This window comes from Pimephales promelas, chromosome 17 (genome assembly GCF_988280905.1).
Source record: "Pimephales promelas chromosome 17, fPimPro1.hap1.1, whole genome shotgun sequence".
Taxonomy (NCBI): Eukaryota; Metazoa; Chordata; class Actinopteri; order Cypriniformes; family Leuciscidae; genus Pimephales; species Pimephales promelas.
In genome coordinates, this window is record NC_142785.1 from 34,160,303 (window position 1) to 34,182,690 (window position 22,388).

Consider the following 22,388-nt stretch of genomic DNA (forward strand, 5'->3'; position numbering starts at 1 on the left):
TTTAAAATTTTATGTTGTCTGTTTTTATTTTCATTTTAGCTAAAGTTTCATTAATTTTGTTGTGTTTTTGTCCTTTATATTAGTCTAGTTTGTTTTTATTTGTTGTTATTTTATAATATTTCGATTTTTTATAGGATATTATATTTTTTAAGTTTTAGTAATTTTGTTGTGTGTTTTTGTCCTTTATATTAATCTATATGGTTGTTTTTATTTTTAGATATTTTAGCACAAAAGTAGCAACTAGCTGAAATAAACCAGTTTTTATATTTTATTTCATTCCAAGTGGTTTTAGCTTTAGTTAAGGATAATAACCCTGCTATGATGTCACATGAGCACCACGGGCAGTGTGTGTAGTGTGTGTAGAGCGTGGGTGAGGCTCGCGGTACCGTGGTCCTGATCCGGAGCCTCCAGGTTGTATCCGTATCCCAGCAGTGTCCGCACAGCTTCCCGAAGACTGTCCTTGTTTGATTTCTTGGTCCTCTCGTCCAGAAGAACGTAGGGAACGAGGCGAGGGTTCCTCCGGCTCTTGATGTCCTGCAGAGACACAGAGACGTGTGTGTGTGTGTGTGTGTGTGTGTGTGTGTGTGTGAGCGATGCATCCTGACCCATACAGACGTGAACCTGCTTCAGTCTCAGTGCAAATCACAGTAGAGTTCACAGTCATTTCTAATGGAAATTGACTAGGGGTGTAACGGTACACAAAAATCATGGTTCGGTACGTACCTCGGTTTTAAAGTCACGGTTCGGTACGTTTTCGATACAGCAAAAAGAAAGAAATGCCAGAGAAATTTCCTATTTGTTTAAAGAAAAAATATTTTTAAATAAGTTCGAGTTTTCCTAGATCTTGAAACTTTCAGGTTTATAAATGGGGGTCATCTTTGAAGGATGAACAAATAATGTTTTGGTCATCACATTAAAAATAACATTTAAATATATGTTTATTTATCTAATATTTGAATTTTGAAGTGCTGGAAAAAGATGTGTGAAGTACTTGAAAGCATTTCACCATTCCAGCCAAACTGGTTCCAGTTAGTGTTACTATATTAAATCCATGGTGAATGTTGCTGGTCTGTGGACGAAAGTATTACTAGTTCATTCACGGCACAATGTTTCTCCTGGTTTCCATGACAGCGCTGAGATCTACGGTTAATAACGGAGAAATGTGAATGCATCTCACTAGATCTTGCAGCGATGTTATTACCTCAGTGGCGAATTCAAATGTTTTCTTTACCGGATCTCTTAGCGCTGTGTAGTAACAGTGTTGCTTGATCGAGATCGGCTCGCGCTGCACAGATGTTGCTGGTCCGAACTGATAAACGATCCGTGAAGCACATAACGAGTAGCGCAGTTTCGTTCTGCTTTCATTACGCTTGCCATTTGGATGTTGCACAACGTTGTGTTGGCCGCGTCAGCACGAATTTTGCCGGCAGGAAAAATGGTCCAAGCAACCGTTCGGTTTGTATGCGTACCGAACCGGAAGCCTCGAACCGAAACGGTTCAATACGAATACATGTACCGTTACACCCCTAAAATTGACACACTGACCTGCTGTATGCCGTACGTCCAGCCCTGCCGGATGCGGTCTCTGGCCCACACGTTGTGAGCGTTCTCTGCCAGTTTGTCCACCATGGCCTCCTGGGTCGAGGCCAGTTTGATGTGGCTCAGGTCCATCGGGGCCGGTTTATACCCGCAGGAGAGCTCGTACCTGACAGCAGAACACACACTAACACACTCTTGGCAGAACAGGTTCTGTATGGGGGGTCTGAGAAAGCCATACATCAGCGGCTCACTCATAAACCTGTGTGTAGGATCCGCACTAAAAGTGATATTAAATATTAGGCATATTTAATCTAAATGTGTGTATCAGATGTAAAGCAGAGTTTAAATCATTATTTTATGTATTTAAACTGTTATTGTGAACATCACTGTATTTAGGATTAGGACTCGTAATGAATTTTAAAGTGGTTTTCCTTCATCAGTCGCTCAGATCATCATCGGTGTCGTTAAACTGATCCGTCTCCAGATGTTCTAGTGTGTGTTTATAGATCACAGCTCGTGTGTGGGACGTGGCATTAGGGTTGGGGTTAGACTTAGGGTTAGGGTTGGGGTTAGGGTTAGGGTTAGGGTTAGGCGTGGGAGGTGGCGTACACATGGTTATAAATGATGACCCAGAGCTAGCACTGACTGGACGTCTGGCGGTCACAGCAGTCTGAATATATCCACAGAAACATGTTCATACGGCGAAGTTTCACACACTCACTTGGCTGGAAGCTTGAGATTTTTGACGTTCTCTGCCGCTCGTTCATCAGCCACGCCGACATGACAGCCGAGCGCAAGAAGAGTCCTGCACACACACACATCAGATCTCTCACACACACATCAGATCTCTCACACACACACACACATCATCACATCATTCATCTATAAAGCTCTTTTAATTAAACCGCCACTATAGATGTAGTTATGACACACACAGCGGTTACACTTTATTTCGATAGTCACTTTAGACATTCTACTAACTATAAGTAACTTTTCAACTACATGTCAACTAAGTGTCATTAGAGTATTAGTAGGTTGTAGTAGACTGTCACTGTCAGTAGACTGTTAGGTTAGGGTTAGGTGTTAGGGTTCAGGTTAGGAGAACAAGTTGACTTGTAGTTGCTAAGTTACTTACAGTCAGTTGAATGTCTGTTGGGGGACCAACAAAATAAAGTGTTAGCAGATATTAAGCTGACAGTCTACTAATACTCTAATGATAGTTAGTTGACATGTAGCGGCAAAGTTACTAATAGTAAGTTGAATGTCTAAAGTGGACTATCAAAATAAAGTGTTACCTTTTGGTATTTGTGAAAACATCCAGCAGAACATGACCAGAGGGCTAAAGCTCATTTGAATATAGAATTGTCCCCAAATAACATAACATTCAATAAAACTGAATGCACACATGTTCAATTATAAATAAATAGTCATTTCTGGCATATCCTGACCTCGAGCAAACACACACACTCTAGCATATCTCGACCTCGAGCAAACACACACACTCTGGCATATCCTGACCTCGAGCGAACACACACACTCTAGCATATCTCGACCTCGAGCAAACACACACACTCTAGCATATCCTGACCTCGAGCGAACACACACACTCTAGCATATCTCGACCTCGAGTGAACACACACACTCTGGCATATCCTGACCTCGAGCAAACACACACACTCTAGCATATCTCGACCTCGAGCAAACACACACACTCTAGCATATCCTGACCTCGAGCGAACACACACACTCTAGCATATCTCGACCTCGAGTGAACACACACACTCTGGCATATCCTGACCTCGAGCGAACACACACACTCTGGCATATCCTGACCTCGAGCGAACACACACACTCTAGCATATCTCGACCTCGAGTGAACACACACACTCTAGCATATCCTGACCTCGAGCGAACACACACACTCTGGCATATCCTGACCTCGAGCGAACACACACACTCTAGCATATCTCGACCTCGAGTGAACACACACACTCTGGCATATCCTGACCTCGAGCGAACACACACACTCTGGCATATCCTGACCTCGAGCGAACACACACACTCTAGCATATCTCGACCTCGAGTGAACACACACACTCTAGCATATCTCGACCTCGAGTGAACACACACACTCTGGCATATCCTGACCTCGAGCGAACACACACACTCTAGCATATCTCGACCTCGAGTGAACACACACACTCTGGCATATCCTGACCTCGAGCGAACACACACACTCTGGCATATCCTGACCTCGAGCGAACACACACACTCTAGCATATCTCGACCTCGAGCGAACACACACACTCTAGCATATCTCGACCTCGAGCGAACACACACACTCTGGCATATCCTGACCTCGAGCAAACACACACACTCTAGCATATCTCGACCTCGAGCGAACACACACACTCTGGCATATCCTGACCTCGAGCAAACACACACACTCTAGCATATCCTGACCTCGAGTGAACACACACACTCTGGCATATCCTGACCTCGAGCAAACACACACACTCTAGCATATCTCGACCTCGAGCGAACACACACACTCTGGCATATCCTGACCTCGAGCAAACACACACACTCTAGCATATCTCGACCTCGAGTGAACACACACACTCTGGCATATCCTGACCTCGAGCGAACACACACACTCTGGCATATCCTGACCTCGAGTGAACACACACACTCTGGCATATCCTGACCTCGAGCAAACACACACACTCTAGCATATCTCGACCTCGAGTGAACACACACACTCTGGCATATCCTGACCTCGAGCGAACACACACACTCTGGCATATCCTGACCTCGAGCAAACACACACACTCTAGCATATCCTGACCTCGAGCGAACACACACACTCTGGCATATCCTGACCTCGAGCAAACACACACACTCTAGCATATCCTGACCTCGAGTGAACACACACACTCTGGCATATCCTGACCTCGAGCAAACACACACACTCTAGCATATCTCGACCTCGAGCAAACACACACACTCTAGCATATCTCGACCTCGAGTGAACACACACACTCTGGCATATCCTGACCTCGAGCAAACACACACACTCTAGCATATCTCGACCTCGAGCAAACACACACACTCTAGCATATCTCGACCTCGAGTGAACACACACACTCTGGCATATCCTGACCTCGAGCAAACACACACACTCTAGCATATCTCGACCTCGAGCAAACACACACACTCTAGCATATCTCGACCTCGAGTGAACACACACACTCTGGCATATCCTGACCTCGAGCGAACACACACACTCTGGCATATCCTGACCTCGAGCAAACACACACACTCTAGCATATCCTGACCTCGAGTGAACACACACACTCTGGCATATCCTGACCTCGAGCAAACACACACACTCTGGCATATCCTGACCTCGAGCAAACACACACACTCTAGCATATCTCGACCTCGAGTGAACACACACACTCTGGCATATCCTGACCTCGAGCGAACACACACACTCTGGCATATCCTGACCTCGAGCGAACACACACACTCTAGCATATCCTGACCTCGAGCGAACACACACACTCTAGCATATCTCGACCTCGAGCGAACACACACACTCTAGCATATCTCGACCTCGAGCGAACACACACACTCTAGCATATCTCGACCTCGAGCGAACACACACACTCTGGCATATCCTGACCTCGAGCAAACACACACACTCTAGCATATCTCGACCTCGAGCGAACACACACACTCTGGCATATCCTGACCTCGAGCAAACACACACACTCTAGCATATCTCGACCTCGAGCGAACACACACACTCTGGCATATCCTGACCTCGAGCAAACACACACACTCTAGCATATCTCGACCTCGAGCGAACACACACACTCTAGCATATCCTGACCTCGAGCGAACACACACACTCTAGCATATCTCGACCTCGAGCGAACACACACACTCTAGCATATCCTGACCTCGAGCGAACACACACACTCTGGCATATCCTGACCTCGAGCAAACACACACACTCTAGCATATCTCGACCTCGAGCGAACACACACACTCTAGCATATCCTGACCTCGAGTGAACACACACACTCTGGCATATCCTGACCTCGAGCAAACACACACACTCTAGCATATCTCGACCTCGAGCGAACACACACACTCTGGCATATCCTGACCTCGAGCAAACACACACACTCTAGCATATCCTGACCTCGAGCAAACACACACACTCTAGCATATCCTGACCTCGAGCAAACACACACACTCTAGCATATCTCGACCTCGAGTGAACACACACACTCTGGCATATCCTGACCTCGAGCGAACACACACACTCTAGCATATCCTGACCTCGAGCGAACACACACACTCTGGCATATCCTGACCTCGAGTGAACACACACACTCTGGCATATCCTGACCTCGAGTGAACACACACACTCTAGCATATCCTGACCTCGAGTGAACACACACACTCTGGCATATCCTGACCTCGAGCGAACACACACACTCTGGCATATCCTGACCTCGAGCAAACACACACACTCTAGCATATCCTGACCTCGAGCGAACACACACACTCTGGCATATCCTGACCTCGAGCAAACACACACACTCTAGCATATCCTGACCTCGAGCGAACACACACACTCTAGCATATCTCGACCTCGAGCGAACACACACACTCTGGCATATCCTGACCTCGAGCAAACACACACACTCTAGCATATCCTGACCTCGAGTGAACACACACACTCTGGCATATCCTGACCTCGAGCGAACACACACACTCTGGCATATCCTGACCTCGAGCAAACACACACACTCTGGCATATCCTGACCTCGAGCAAACACACACACTCTAGCATATCCTGACCTCGAGCAAACACACACACTCTGGCATATCCTGACCTCGAGCAAACACACACACTCTAGCATATCCTGACCTCGAGCGAACACACACACTCTGGCATATCCTGACCTCGAGCAAACACACACACTCTGGCATATCCTGACCTCGAGCAAACACACACACTCTAGCATATCCTGACCTCGAGTGAACACACACACTCTGGCATATCCTGACCTCGAGCAAACACACACACTCTAGCATATCCTGACCTCGAGTGAACACACACACTCTGGCATATCCTGACCTCGAGCAAACACACACACTCTGGCATATCCTGACCTCGAGCAAACACACACACTCTAGCATATCCTGACCTCGAGTGAACACACACACTCTAGCATATCCTGACCTCGAGTGAACACACACACTCTGGCATATCCTGACCTCGAGCAAACACACACACTCTAGCATATCCTGACCTCGAGCGAACACACACACTCTGGCATATCCTGACCTCGAGCAAACACACACACTCTAGCATATCCTGACCTCGAGTGAACACACACACTCTGGCATATCCTGACCTCGAGCAAACACACACACTCTGGCATATCCTGACCTCGAGCAAACACACACACTCTAGCATATCCTGACCTCGAGCGAACACACACACTCTGGCATATCCTGACCTCGAGCAAACACACACACTCTGGCATATCCTGACCTCGAGCAAACACACACACTCTAGCATATCCTGACCTCGAGTGAACACACACACTCTGGCATATCCTGACCTCGAGTGAACACACACACTCTGGCATATCCTGACCTCGAGTGAACACACACACTCTAGCATATCCTGACCTCGAGTGAACACACACACTCTGGCATATCCTGACCTCGAGCGAACACACACACTCTGGCATATCCTGACCTCGAGCAAACACACACACTCTAGCATATCCTGACCTCGAGTGAACACACACACTCTGGCATATCCTGACCTCGAGCGAACACACACACTCTGGCATATCCTGACCTCGAGCAAACACACACACTCTAGCATATCCTGACCTCGAGTGAACACACACACTCTGGCATATCCTGACCTCGAGCGAACACACACACTCTGGCATATCCTGACCTCGAGTGAACACACACACTCTGGCATATCCTGACCTCGAGCGAACACACACACTCTGGCATATCCTGACCTCGAGCGAACACACACACTCTAGCATATCCTGACCTCGAGTGAACACACACACTCTGGCATATCCTGACCTCGAGCGAACACACACACTCTGGCATATCCTGACCTCGAGTGAACACACACACTCTGGCATATCCTGACCTCGAGCGAACACACACACTCTGGCATATCCTGACCTCGAGTGAACACACACACTCTGGCATATCCTGACCTCGAGCGAACACACACACTCTGGCATATCTCGACCTCGAGCAAACACACACACTCTAGCATATCCTGACCTCGAGCGAACACACACACTCTAGCATATCTCGACCTCGAGCGAACACACACACTCTAGCATATCTCGACCTCGAGCGAACACACACACTCTGGCATATCTCGACCTCGAGCAAACACACACACTCTAGCATATCCTGACCTCGAGCGAACACACACACTCTGGCATATCCTGACCTCGAGCGAACACACACACTCTAGCATATCCTGACCTCGAGCGAACACACACACTCTAGCATATCTCGACCTCGAGCGAACACACACACTCTAGCATATCTCGACCTCGAGCGAACACACACACTCTGGCATATCCTGACCTCGAGCAAACACACACACTCTAGCATATCTCGACCTCGAGCGAACACACACACTCTGGCATATCCTGACCTCGAGCAAACACACACACTCTAGCATATCCTGACCTCGAGTGAACACACACACTCTGGCATATCCTGACCTCGAGCAAACACACACACTCTAGCATATCTCGACCTCGAGCGAACACACACACTCTGGCATATCCTGACCTCGAGCAAACACACACACTCTAGCATATCTCGACCTCGAGCGAACACACACACTCTGGCATATCCTGACCTCGAGCAAACACACACACTCTAGCATATCTCGACCTCGAGCGAACACACACACTCTGGCATATCCTGACCTCGAGCAAACACACACACTCTGGCATATCCTGACCTCGAGCGAACACACACACTCTGGCATATCCTGACCTCGAGCGAACACACACACTCTAGCATATCCTGACCTCGAGTGAACACACACACTCTGGCATATCCTGACCTCGAGCAAACACACACACTCTAGCATATCCTGACCTCGAGTGAACACACACACTCTGGCATATCCTGACCTCGAGCGAACACACACACTTACTTGAGCGTCTCCTGTGACATCTGCAGGTTATAGCTGCGCTCCTGTTCAGGAAGTCTGGAGAACTCAACCAGACACGGATGCTGCCGTTTATTATCGTCTCTCACCTGCGTCCCGGACAACAGAGGCAACAACACAACACAACACACTGTGACCAATCAGAGAGCTGGAACACAGACTCCCAGAGGCTCGAGGACACAGTTCTCAGTAAAGTCAATGTTTTGTTCAATTATCGAAATATATATATATGTGTGTATTGAGCTGATGAAAATGTTTGGGAATCGCTGATTCAGCAGAAGCCTTTGAAACGTCCGTAGAAGAAACAACAGAAGGGGTGTGTGTGTGTGTGTGTGTGTGTGTGTGACGCACCGCTCCGTAGGTCCAGCCGAGGTCGATCTTGTTCATCACCCACAGCTCATGGATGTTTTCTGCCAGTTTCTCTCGGATCCGCTCCAGATGTGGCGGCAGCACGATCTACACACCAGAAACACCAGCACACACACACACGATCATCACACATATTCATAACGGCACAAAGAACATGAGTGTGTGTGTGTGTGTACCTGACTGGTGTCCACAGGTGTGGGGGTGAAGGCCGCCTGTGAGAGTGTGACCGTGGGCCCGAGGAGGTCTCGTGTGTGTGTGTGTGTGTGTGTACCTGACTGGTGTCCACAGGTGTGGGGGTGAAGGCCGCCTGTGAGAGAGTGACCGTGGGCCCGAGGAGGTCTCGTGTGTGTGTGTGTGTGTGTGTGTGTGTGTGTGTGTGCGTGTGTACCTGACTGGTGTCCACAGGTGTGGGGGTGAAGGCCGCCTGTGAGAGTGTGACCGTGGGCCCGAGGAGGTCTCGTGTTCTCCCGTGATCATGTTTATACTCCTGACTGTTCTCCACTCTCAGCTTCTCTCGCGGTAAAACTGCCTCGAAACACGGAGCGTAACCGGATGGAGGCAGGAACTTGAACTCGCCATGACGACCGCCCAACAGGAAGCGCACTCTGAGGAGGAGGAGGATGGACAGATGCACTTTCACAAACATCAAAACAGAAAACCATTCCCTGCCATCATAGAGCGGACTGTGTTCGTCTGACAGAGGAGTGTCGTCAGGTTCAGGGGCGAGGAAATCAAGGGCTAATTTTCTGGGTGAACTATCCCTTTAAGTGGCAGACGACAAAACCGCTTCAGCCAATCACAAGCATTCAGGGCGGGGCCGTGTGTCAGACTGACCAGTGAGCTCAGGGGGCGTGGCTAAAGCGACTCACTTGACTCCAGCGGAGAAGGACACGACGGGGAAGAAGAGTCCGTCGGAGTTGAAGTTCTCGAACATGCCCTGGACCGGCTGGCCGTTGATCCGGAAGGAGATGCTGGGAGCGCTGAGGTCCAGGCAGCAGCTGACCACGTCCTCGGCCCGAAGCAGGTGCTGATTGGGTGAGCTGACCGAACGCGCCACGCAACCTGCCAATCACAGACCACGTCACAGTTCGCACCATCGACTACGGCTCACTGAACAGTGATGTTACATCATCAGCAAATATCTCACACACACGTTTACTCCGCTATCCAACACTGGCTTATATACTGGTTTATATACTGGTTTATATACTGGTTCATATACTGGTTTATATACTGGTTTATATACTGGTTCATATACTGGTTTATATACTGGTTCATATACTGGTTTATATAATGGTTCACATACTGGTTTATATAATGGTTCATATACTGGTTCATATACAGGTTTATGTACTGGTTCATATACTGGTTTATATACTGGTTCATATACTGGTTTATATACTGGTTTATATACTGGTTCATATACTGGTTTATATACTGGTTCATATACTGGTTTATATACTGGTTCATATACTGGTTTATATAATGGTTCATATACTGGTTCATATACAGGTTTATGTACTGGTTCATATACTGGTTTATATACTGGTTTATATAATGGTTCATATACTGGTTCATATACTGGTTCATATACAGGCTTATATACTGGTTCATATACTGGTTCATATACTGGTTCATATACAGGCTTATATACTGGTTCATATATTGGTTTATATACTGGTTCATATACTAGTTTATATACTGGTTTATATAATGGTTCATATACTGGTTCATATACTGGTTCATATACAGGCTTATATACTGCTTCATATACTGGTTTATATACAGGCTCATATACTGGTTCATATACTGGTTCATATACTGGTTTATATACTGGCTCATATACTGGTTTATATACTGGTTCATATACTGGTTTATATACTGGTTCATATACTGGTTTATATACTGGTTCATATACTGGTTTATATACTGGTTCATATACTGGTTTATATACTGGTTCATATACAGGTTTATATACTGGTTCATATACTGGTTTATATAATGGTTCATATACTGGTTTATATACTGGTTCATATACTGGTTTATATACTGGTTCATATACTGGTTTATATACTGGTTCATATACTGGTTTATATACTGGTTCATATACTGGTTTATATACTGGTTCATATACTGGTTTATATACTGGTTCATATACAGGTTTATATACTGGTTCATATACTGGTTCATATACTGGTTCATATACTGGTTCATATACTGGTTTGGATTGTACATGTTTTGACCGATAATTATAGCCGCTAATGATTATGTTTTAGATGTGTACCCCTCTACATCGGTACACATGATTCTGAAGCTGAAAGAGCCGCATATAAGCACAGCATAACAGTGAATAACACTTGATTAAAGAACAGGAAGTTCTCGTGACGTTACCTGCCCACAGGTGAAGGCCGTCAAAGCTGTACGAGTAGAGGTCGTCGCCGACGCCGTTGCCGCCCCATCCCTCTCCTCCGCCCGGGTACGGCCCGTATCCCTGAGTCGAGGCCCAGCCCACCCGCAGGTGCGTGGGCTCGCCCGTCACGAACGCCTGCACCTGGTCCACGATGAGCTCATAATACCACTTCCTGTACTGGGCGGAGCCTTCACTCACACCCAGGAAGATATTGGGCCTCATGCTGATGAGCGACACAGAGATGGAGTGATGAGAGATACGGCGTCAAACACTACGCCTTAAAATGATGTACTCTGTTTGTGGAGAAAGTGTGTATACTCTTGAGTGTGTAGCAGAAGCGTTGGGACACACTATCAGTCTTTACCGGCTGCTCTCTGTCGCTTCTTTACACACACCCTGTCACTCAAACTGGCCTGTCAATCATCTTGCCAAAGATAAAATCCTCCACATTTCATTTCCTACTGCATCGGAGAAAGCAGCCGCGGGTCTTTCACACGGAGACTCTCCTCATATTCATGTATGACGATGTATTTAAGAGTTAATGCTAAACGGGTCTATATAAAAGTCCACGGTGTTATTGCAGATGAAATATAACAGATAACATTAAATAAACATTTTTCTGTCAGGCTAAACTCACTCTAAACCCCTCACCGTCGCTCGTGCATATTCGCCAAGTTTTGTAGTCTTCTACACTTTTTACTCGTGTTTGTAATTCCTCCTCCTAAACACAATGGATTGTGGGTAATATTAGCCTTTACAGTGAGCACGGATCTACACTTCGAGATCATCCGGGGACTCTTTTCAACACACTATGCTTCAGGACACACTTATTTTCATCTCACACACTGAGACGCAGGGTTAGAGTGCTGGACAGGAAGTGATGCGTAGCTCCCGTACCTGCTGACGTGGTTGACGAGACGGGTCTGGAGCAGCAGGTCTCGGCCGGGCAGCAGATTATCACAGATCAGGTGCTGATTGGAGCGGACCGCCACCCCGTGACACACGCACAGAGAACACAGGACATCCAGAACCTGAACATCACCACACACCGCCGTCAGGCAAGCTAACCCAAGGCTAATCGCCACCAGCTAGACAAAGCCATCTGACAATGCACTTTGAAGATATTTATTTGAATAAAATCAAACAGATGCAAATACTTTACAATTAATTATGCCATGAATCAATTTCCGAACAACAGGCAGATCAAAACAGATCAATAACTCAATTAACACCGACTAAATCAACCATGAAAACTAGGAGCTGAGCTTGATCCACACGGGCACGATCACACAGGGAACTGATCTGCGAATCGCTTATCAACAGACGAACTCAATCAACAACACCACATGAGCATTAAAGAGTTTCACACACACACACACACACACAGTCACCTTGTGGTTGCGTCCATGCTTGTCCAGCAGTGAGATGATGGATTTGATGTGTCCCTCTTTAATGATGTTCAGCGCTTCTGGACTCTCCACCAGAACACAGTGCAGAACCTCCAGAATCCCTGCACACACACACACACACACACACACACACACACACACAGATTACAACCATCACATCACAGCACACACACACACACACACACATTACAACCATCACAGCACACACACACGTCACATGCCACATACCTGATGACGCTTCCAACCGCTCCAGACGACTGATCAGCCAATCCAGAGAGCTGGAGAACTGGGCACAATTCTTCCTGTTTCCTCTGATCAGAGCGGCTACACACACACACACACACACACACACACACACACACACAGGGAACAGATAACTGAATCACAGCAGTATATGTGTAGTGTGTGAGTGTGATCCACTACACCAGGGGTCGGCAAGCACATCTGGCATCGGGCCAAACAACATCTCTCCACTAGATGGCGCACCAGAACACAGTCAGAGGACCGTTTAAGACGTGAGCTGATGAAAATGCGGATAGGACGGCCTGTGCCAGACTGTGTTTGAGACTGTAGTGAGCTGTTCCTCTGTGTTAAACCCTGCAGTCGGACAGTCATTAACAAAAGCCACATTTGTGCAATGTGATAATGAATAAAGCAGTCGTGACGAGTAACCTGGCCTTGCTAAAACACACACACACACACGTGGGAGATGCAGAACGGATGAAAATAACTCAAATAATAAAAGAGGACTTGAACAAGCCCAGCCTATTCATGTTATATTTGAGTCACTGTTTTATTTTCATCTTTCCATATCTGCCATATTTTGAAGGCAATATCAGTTGTGGACCTCGGGCGCCTGTGGCCGACCACTGTTCTAGATGATCTACTAGATCCGAGATACTATACATCATACCGAGCAGCTCGTAGAGGGAGTTCAGGATGGACTTCCAGGATTCTCCGGCTTCTTTACCAGCAACATCTGCGAAATGAGCCGCACTGCTGTAGACATGCAAGCGATCGATACACTCCAGCACCAGGTTGATCATTCCCTAGAGACACACACACACACACCAACATGTTGTACCAACAATACCAACATGGTCTCAAACCTTCCTCCTAAAATCCCTCACTCAGATGAAGAGAGCAATCATCCGTTCAGAGTCTACAGCTAAACTGATTGTGTGAGAAATATCTGAGGTGGTTTGAGTTAACTAGTACTGTTACAGCAGAAACACTCCTCTGTTCCACGTTAAATCAAGTTTGTGCTCATAAGCGAATCTTCACAGAACACACTTCACTAGAGCAGCTCAACACTAATGAGATCGCCTCAGTCAATCTGTGTTTTATTAAAGTTATTCAGTGACAATTTAAACATTCTTATTATTATTCATACTTCATTATTTCTCCAGAACAGAAGCCCAGAGATCATACCCTATTATGTTATATGTTAAGGCCCACAGTCTTATGTCTGAATGTTAGATGTAGTGTGAGATTAGGGGTTTTATGGGTATTAGTGTCACGGTAACAGAATCATCACAGATTTCTGATTAAAACGAAGCCCGTCGACGTTGTGTGCGTTGTGTGTGTGTTGATGCGATCCGCACCTCCTCCTGGAACAGGTTCTGTCGGCTCTTGAGGGCCCGGAGCCGGTTCTGCTTGTCCTCGTGCTCCAGGTGCTCGTCGGGCGGATGAAAGTATCCGATCAGATCCTGGAGACTCAGACTGACCGACTCGATGGGCAGATCCAGCGCCGAGGAGTTTCCCCTCTTACTCAGAGTGTCCAAACCCCTGACGAAGAGGAGGAGTGTGTGAGTGTGTGAGTGTGTGTCACTTAATGAAGTGGTTGTGTGTGTGTGTTACCTGATGAAGCGGTTGAACAGGAAAACTGTGCTGCGTATGACCCTAGCGGTGCGCGACTCCTCGTGTTGTGATCGCGAGAGCGTCAATCCGTCATCCATGTGACCCTCATGATGCATGATGGCCTAAAACACACACACAAACACACATCTGTGCATTACATTTATCATCCACACACACACACACACTCATCCTGTCAAACCCTTTCATATAAAACAGGCGATGGATTGAAATGATCGATTCTTCAAATGATTGGATCTTTAGTCTGTGCTGTTTTCATCTGATGCCTGAGCTCAACTGTGTTCACTATTATTCGTCCAGTACTCACTGTGAGCTCTGATACAGCTGATATGAAACAAAGTCTCAGCTTACAAATTCGGTCAGTTTATCACTAAATTCAGTCAATAAATGTGTGTTTGTGTGTGTTAATGTGTGTGACAGATACCAGTTACAGCAGCACATAAACATCAGCAGAAATGATGAAAGATTCATGTCTCATCAGTGTGTCCACCGAGGAAAGACGTCAATAAAACAGCTTGAGAACACTAATACACCTCAGAGAAGCCTTCAGTGACCATAAACTCGATAGTTAGCTAGAAAACATATAATTATGTCATTCATCTTTTTTATTATAATGAAAACTGCCTTATGTGCAATTTAAATGTTGTTTAGCCGGTAATATTATAGTCATGTAGCGAGGGACAGGATTCCTGTTTAGTTTACAGAGATTTCTTCCATGTTCAGAACCTGATTTCTATCAATTCCATTTCTTTTTCACTGTATTTCTATAGCACATTCAATGCAACACATGTTGACAAGATGTTCAGGACATTTGAACAGATTTACATTACTGACCTTACCGATATCAAGAGTGGAACTGAATCGAAGTGCAAGCTTATGAATCAGAGTGGAATGGAGTCATGAACTGAACGCCAGCGCTGTGTGTTGTGTTGAGGTGTGTGTGTGATGTGTAACGCCGGTGACGCCGCACCTTCCTCTGGACGCCGCCCATGCGGGCACACTTGGCATCCACAGACTGGTACGTGAGCCAGAGCCCGGCGTCCACGTGCTGGATGTAGCAAACCGAGTCTCCGTATTTAATGTCTGGGACGCCCATGCCATCCACCTCCTTCCTCAGGCCAAAGTCCAGCTTCTCCTGCAGGACAGGGAGCAGAGGATCATGGGTAAACACTCATGCTGACCTGAGAAGAGTTCAGCAAAAATATCCATTCAGTTTGACTTTAAAAGCTCTCAACGCAGAAACTCAAGTGACTAAGTCGAGTCGTATCTATAGATCAATAGTGACAAAACAGCCAACAGTTATTCATTCTTCAGTTATGATTCACGAAATTGAAATTATGACATATATCACAAAAATCAAAACGATGATATTCTAAACCTTAATTATGACATATGACAGCGGTGGCCAAAATTGTTAGAACACCTGACAGATCTGAAAATATTGACCTTTTTTGCCCCCAAAACATGATTTAATGCCATAATGTTGCTGAGACATGCAGAGCACAACACACGCCAGATGAAGTGAGTCGGACTGCTTTTATGGCCATCTTTTGCAGTGATTAGAGACGAGTGAGAACTCAAACACGGAGGTCATGAATGTACAATAGATCAGTCCAGTTTATTCTCCAGGTTTGCTGGATGGGATGAGGAGTGGACTTCAGGTCATCATTATTAATCCCAGCAATAGTTAGCAGAATGTTTAGGGTCATCGCCCTCTTGGAAAATAACAACTGAAGCCTCTTCAATATACCAGACCTGGTCTAATCATTCTGGCCACTGTGTGTTGAAATGGACACATAATTATAACATAAAAAAATCTAAATTCAGTCTAAATTCAGACAAAAAGTTTAAATTATGAAATAAAGTCAAAATTCACTTTTTATGTCATAATTTCGACTTTTCAACTTGTAATTATGACTTGCATATCCTAAGTTTGACTTTTTGTCATAATTATGATTTACTAATAATTATGTGGCTTCCATTCATTCCTGTTTGCTTCCTGATTCAAATTCAGGATCGTTATCTACATTCTGTCTCGTATGCAAATGAAGTGATGTGATAACGAGGCGTTAGAAGCTCGGCTGATTGTCAGTCTCACCTTTGAGGAACGGAAGCAGAACGCCGTGGATTTGATGTCCGCTTTCTCCTTGTCCATCAGCAGGAGCCCTTGATCCTCCATCATGCTGAGATATTTCCCGGTGGTCACGTGACGCAAGCGAAACGGCTGACCCCAGCGGACGTGACTGCCGCTCCACCTGCACACACACACACACACACACACCATTTTCTAATGATAATGTGAGAAATGTTGAAGCTGTGTGAGTAAATTTTGGTTTGCCTGTATATTTATATAGCACATGAGTCACATGTTCTGATGGAGCTGATGGCTGGTGTTCACACGGGTTTGGAGGAGCGCGAGTAAAGTGACGTCTGACGCGGAGCAGAACTGTGCTGGGCTCCTGCTCCAGAGTTTGGCCCCAACCCCAAAATGCCACTTTTGATAAAACGCTTCCAACTTCAGCGTCCTCCGTTTATTTTTAGTCAGAGACGTCCTGCAGTGTGTAATTAAAGGCTTCATGGGAACAAACGCTGCTTCTGCTGCCAGAACGGTCAAACCTGAGACCAGGTGACATCATCACTGCGGCATCATGGGCTCGTTCAGGGTCAAACATGAGTCTGTGCTCTACTTTATCAGTCTTTTAGCTCATGTCACGTGCATTTTCAAAAGTGTGAATTAAAAATAGAACTAAATTGAAGTCCTCATATTAGAGTGATTTGTGAAGGGTCATGTGACACTGAAGACATATTCATAAAGCTGATGATAAATTCAGTTTTGATCACAGGAATGAATGACACTTTACTGTATATCCACATAGGAAACAGATGATTTACACTGGAGTAACGTGTAGGTGATCAGATAAACAGCTTGGTGACTCTTTATAAAACCTAATGATTATTCCACATGTTTGACTGGTCGTGTAAACAGCAGAAATGCAACCGAATGAATCTGATTCACTGATGCATTTGATTCTGTGTTCAGTGAGTGATGCTTTCGGGAACAGAACACAGATCGTTCACTCACGCGACCCGCAGCGTCTCCAGCCTCCACAGGGATCGGGCGTGGATGGACACGGCTCCACCCTCGTAATGCACCGTCCTGAGGAGACACACACAACACCACACTCTGAACATCAGGCTATATTTGTCCATTTCTGCTTTAAACAGAATAACGAGAGCAGAAACACAAACGAAGCAGAGCTCGGAGCAAACTGACTCGTCAAGTCCTCTTTATTTCTGCAGCGCTTTACACAGTTCATCATTCATAATAGTAATACACACGAAATAAGAGAGTCAGTGTGTGTTTAGTACCAGTGACAATTCAACACTTAAAATAAACCTTTGGCTGGATTTTATCATTAATAGCCATAATTGTTCTGATTTTCAAATTAGTTAAGTATTTTATTTTACCTCGATCTCCTGCTCTGACAGCATTATACGAGAACTGAGCTGAACGATGACATCACTGAGAATAACTTTTTTACAGCAGAAATGAAGCGCTATTCTCTTCTGGAAACACACTTTAATTATTCTCCTGTTATCTCTGTAAGCTGCTCTGAAACACTGTGTTGTAAAAAGCGCTGTATAAATAAAGGTGACTTTATTTGATGGATTTTATATGGCTGGAAAAAAGCCCTCATGAAAGGTAGAAATGCCCTTGAAAATCAATCTTTTATTATAAATATTCTATATTATATAGCCCTTTATTTACACCAATAATGACGTCACGTCCTGTGCAGCAAGACCCACCACATTAAAACAATAGTATTGTGTGTGAGCCTCTTGAATGTTGAGAAGCAGAGACTGCAGACGTGCATCGAAACATGAGAAACACACACACACCTCCACACATCCCACAATGCAGCACTCCTCACAACACGCTTGCGTAACACTCCTATTAGAGTTAAAAGAGACGAATGGATACAGAAAGCTTTGAATTCATCGTGCATTCAGAAGCAGACGTGACTCGCTCAAGGCCGGCGGTGACGGGAGAGAGAACAGGAAATCAAGCAGACGGCTCGTGTGTGAAGCTGAGGTGCTTATGTAACCGGTTCACTCGGCGCGCTCAGGGCGGGATTCGAACCGGCGCTAACACGGGCAGCGTCGCTCGAGATCAGGGGAGTGAGGTTTACAGCTAGCCTTCATTACACAGACTCCAGTTATATTCAGCTGTCATTTATTTTTAATCATCAAGTGTCTGATGAGTTTTTGGAGCAGTGTTGGGGAAACTCATTACAAGTAACTTGAGTTAAGTAATCAGATTACTTTTTCAATTTGAGACAGTTACTTTATCAAATAAGTAACGCTAGTTGCTTTTTCACATTTATTGACTGACAGCTCTCCTGTCCTTATGTTGAGAAGAATAAAGTAAGGAGGAGTGTGTGTGTGTGTGTGTAAACATGATGGTTATTCTAGTTCTAGAAAGCCCAATTGTATAGTTCTGCAATGCTGCTGACCTTCAATAATCTAATTCAACCATACTAATAAGCAGAAATGACTTTAGGTTAGAGTGCTGAACTTCCTTCTTCTGTATTTAATCCAGAAGTTGGATTGGTTTGAGCGGCGCCCTCTACTGTACAGGAGTAAATACGCTTTTCCCTCAGCCTGAGGATTATTCGTTTCACTTTTGGTGTGAAGGGTCTAAACACTTGCCAAAAATAGATCTTTTTTTTGTTGTTATTAAAAAACAAACAAACATGCAAGACCAGCCCAGGTGAGAAAAGTAACACAAAAGTAAAGTAACGTATTACTTATCGTAAGAAGTAACTAAGTAACGCAATTAGTCACTTTTTTGGGAGTAAGGCAATATTGTAATGCATTGCTTTTAAAAGTTACAGATTGATCTGGATCTCAATCTCTCAGGGAACTGAGACCGTTCTTTCTGGGTTGAATAGTTTGCCGTCGAGAGAAGAGCAGGATAACACACTCATATCCGCCCGATGTCCCAGAGAGGACAGGTGTTTCTGTAATTACAGCAGCACACACACACACACACACACTCACACGAGATCTCATTCTGTCTCACAGAACCTCACCAGGAGACCCGAGAGACTGTGTTTCTCCTGGAGAAGGAGTGAACGGCCTACTTCAGCCGAGCCGGCGCTGCGGTGAGGAACGTGTTCTGCATCTCATCTTTCCTCTGTCTGTTCTCCAACACCAGATGATCAAACTCCGCTTTTATTTTGACGACTGAAGTGTATATGCAGTAACGCATCACAAGTGACGTGCATTACGTAATCAGATTACATGACGAGTAAAGTGATGCATTACTTTCTACATGTATTCATTCATATTTGAGTTACTGCTTTAAAAAAGTAATGCTTGTTATATTTTAGTTTAATTAAATTGCTTAAGGTACTGAATTAAAATTCTTCCACTTCTCCATAACGCAGTCACTTAGACATGAGCGAACAGAGGACACTATTTATTCAGAATAAAAATGTGTTTCTAAAAGAAATGAAGGTGTGTGTTATATAGACTGTTGTTGAGTGCATTACAGCATTAATGAAAAAGAGCTCAAGGCTCACACATTGGTTTCCATAAGACGGAATTAGTTACTTAATAAGGAGTACCCACAATGCATTCCTTTCCCCCAACATTGTCCCGATCGCTGAGCTTTACAGAGGTCGACCTCAGACCGCCGACACCACAGCCATCAGGAGTGATTGACCAACCTCTCCTCACACACACACACACACACACACCACAGCATCTCCACTGCACCCGACTCAACCTGTCTCGCCCCGTTCACCACAGGAGCATTAAAGGGTTTCTGTCCGATGAACATCAGCATCTCAGCCGAACGTTCTCCTGTTCCTGTGCTTTCAAACCAGTGAATCTGCAGCACTTTTCCAGCTCTCATGATTTACTGGATCAGGACCAAAAATGCATATTCTGGTAACACTTTACAATAAGGTTCATTAGTTACCATTAGGTAATGTATTCACTAACACAAACTAACCATGAACAATATCCGTATTTGTTTATCTTTGTTAATGTAGGTTAAATACAGCTGTTCATGTTAGTTCACAGTGCCTTCACTAATGTTAACAAGATTTGAATAACGTATTAGTAAATGTTGAAATTAACATTAAAAAAGATTTATAAGTGCAGTTCATTATTAGTTCATGCTAACTATTGTTGTTAACTAATAAATCTTAGAGTAAAGTGTTATATCCTATATCCATTCTTTATAAAACTGCACAATGGTTTTTAGGTCAACTGGTTATTTCTACCGCGCTTCATACACTACAGATCATCACAGTCCTGCATCTCACTCTGAACTCTGACCTGCGCTGTTCTTCTCCATGTTCTCCTGACGGGACGGTCAAACACTCGTCCATGTGACCATGCAGCAGCCGCAGAACATCTCCACCAATCATGAAGCCTGAAACACATGTTGCAGATTAAATGAACAGGAAGTGAAACGCAGTCACTCAATAAATCACTCACTCACTCACTCACTCACACACACACACACACTCACTCACTCACTCACACACACACACTCACCCTGAGCCACTTCACTGCCGGAGCAGATGGGCGCGACGCTCCACAGTGTTTGCTGGAAAGCCGCATCCACGTGTAAACTACCGTTCCCGTACGACAAGTGCTGGAACAGAGATCAGAGCTGACACTCAAACACTGAAGACAGGAGGAAGCACATCTAGCTTATGCTATTATGAATGATGTCTGAAACTGCATTACTAGTGTATTATATTTCTGATGTTTATTGCCTCTTTAAAGGTGCAGTGAGTAATATTTAGGAGGATCTGTTGACAGAAATGCAATATCATATACATAACTATGTTTTCAGTGGTGTATACTTACATAGTGAAACCATTATGTATTAATTACTTTAGAATGAGACATTTCTATCTACACACACCGCGGGTCCACTTACATACACACGCATTTCGTCACTATGTTGTAAAGAAGCTGCTAAAGTCAGCGAATAAAACACTGACCCAATGATGAACAAGTAACAATAATATTCACAATAACATAACGTTTTAATGAACAATTAAGTCGATCTAATTTCTTAATGCTTGTAAAGAAACCTCATTGTTTAACTGGCTACTCTGCTGTCTCAGACAATGACATCACTTCCTGTCGGCCACCGTAACTTCTGTTGGTTGCAATTTGCAACCTCACCACTAGATGCCATTAAAAATCACACACTGCCCCTTTAAGATGAACACTTATTGTTTTCCTCCTCCATAAGTCACTTTGGATAAAAGTGTGTGCTAAATAAATCAATGTGCAGGAGATCCTGGACTCACATCAGGGTTCGAGTGTGTTCATGCTCACCAGGTAACGTTCAGACGACACGCTGACCAGGATGAGGTCGTCCCCCACGCGCACCTTCTCGCCCTCTGACCTCTGTTTGGATGCCGGGTGGATGGTCCACCAACACGCCTCACCTGCACACACACACACACAAGCGTCACTGTAAACCTACACA

At 45.1% G+C, this 22,388-nt stretch overlaps 1 protein-coding gene across 1 annotated transcript in view; it reads right to left on the reverse strand.

Annotated features, from left to right (window-relative positions):
- ryr2a (ryanodine receptor 2a (cardiac)) overlaps window positions 1–22,347 on the reverse strand; it is a 77,747-nt gene extending 55,400 nt beyond the window's left edge. Inside the window, exons 1-20 of the mRNA XM_089122450.1 lie at window positions 22,235–22,347; window positions 21,437–21,536; window positions 21,215–21,311; window positions 17,949–18,023; window positions 16,965–17,121; window positions 15,837–16,001; window positions 14,849–14,970; window positions 14,593–14,776; window positions 13,902–14,037; window positions 13,217–13,312; window positions 12,971–13,089; window positions 12,477–12,610; window positions 11,561–11,802; window positions 10,039–10,231; window positions 9,558–9,774; window positions 9,152–9,256; window positions 8,786–8,889; window positions 2,261–2,344; window positions 1,546–1,705; window positions 387–534 (exon numbers count right to left, since the gene is read on the reverse strand). Coding sequence (XP_088978576.1) covers window positions 387–534; window positions 1,546–1,705; window positions 2,261–2,344; window positions 8,786–8,889; window positions 9,152–9,256; window positions 9,558–9,774; window positions 10,039–10,231; window positions 11,561–11,802; window positions 12,477–12,610; window positions 12,971–13,089; window positions 13,217–13,312; window positions 13,902–14,037; window positions 14,593–14,776; window positions 14,849–14,970; window positions 15,837–16,001; window positions 16,965–17,121; window positions 17,949–18,023; window positions 21,215–21,306 — 2,533 coding nt within the window. The 5' untranslated portion in view covers window positions 21,307–21,311; window positions 21,437–21,536; window positions 22,235–22,347. The remainder of the gene's footprint in view (window positions 1–386; window positions 535–1,545; window positions 1,706–2,260; window positions 2,345–8,785; window positions 8,890–9,151; window positions 9,257–9,557; window positions 9,775–10,038; window positions 10,232–11,560; window positions 11,803–12,476; window positions 12,611–12,970; window positions 13,090–13,216; window positions 13,313–13,901; window positions 14,038–14,592; window positions 14,777–14,848; window positions 14,971–15,836; window positions 16,002–16,964; window positions 17,122–17,948; window positions 18,024–21,214; window positions 21,312–21,436; window positions 21,537–22,234) is intronic.
- Between the last annotated feature and the right edge of the window lie 41 nt (window positions 22,348–22,388).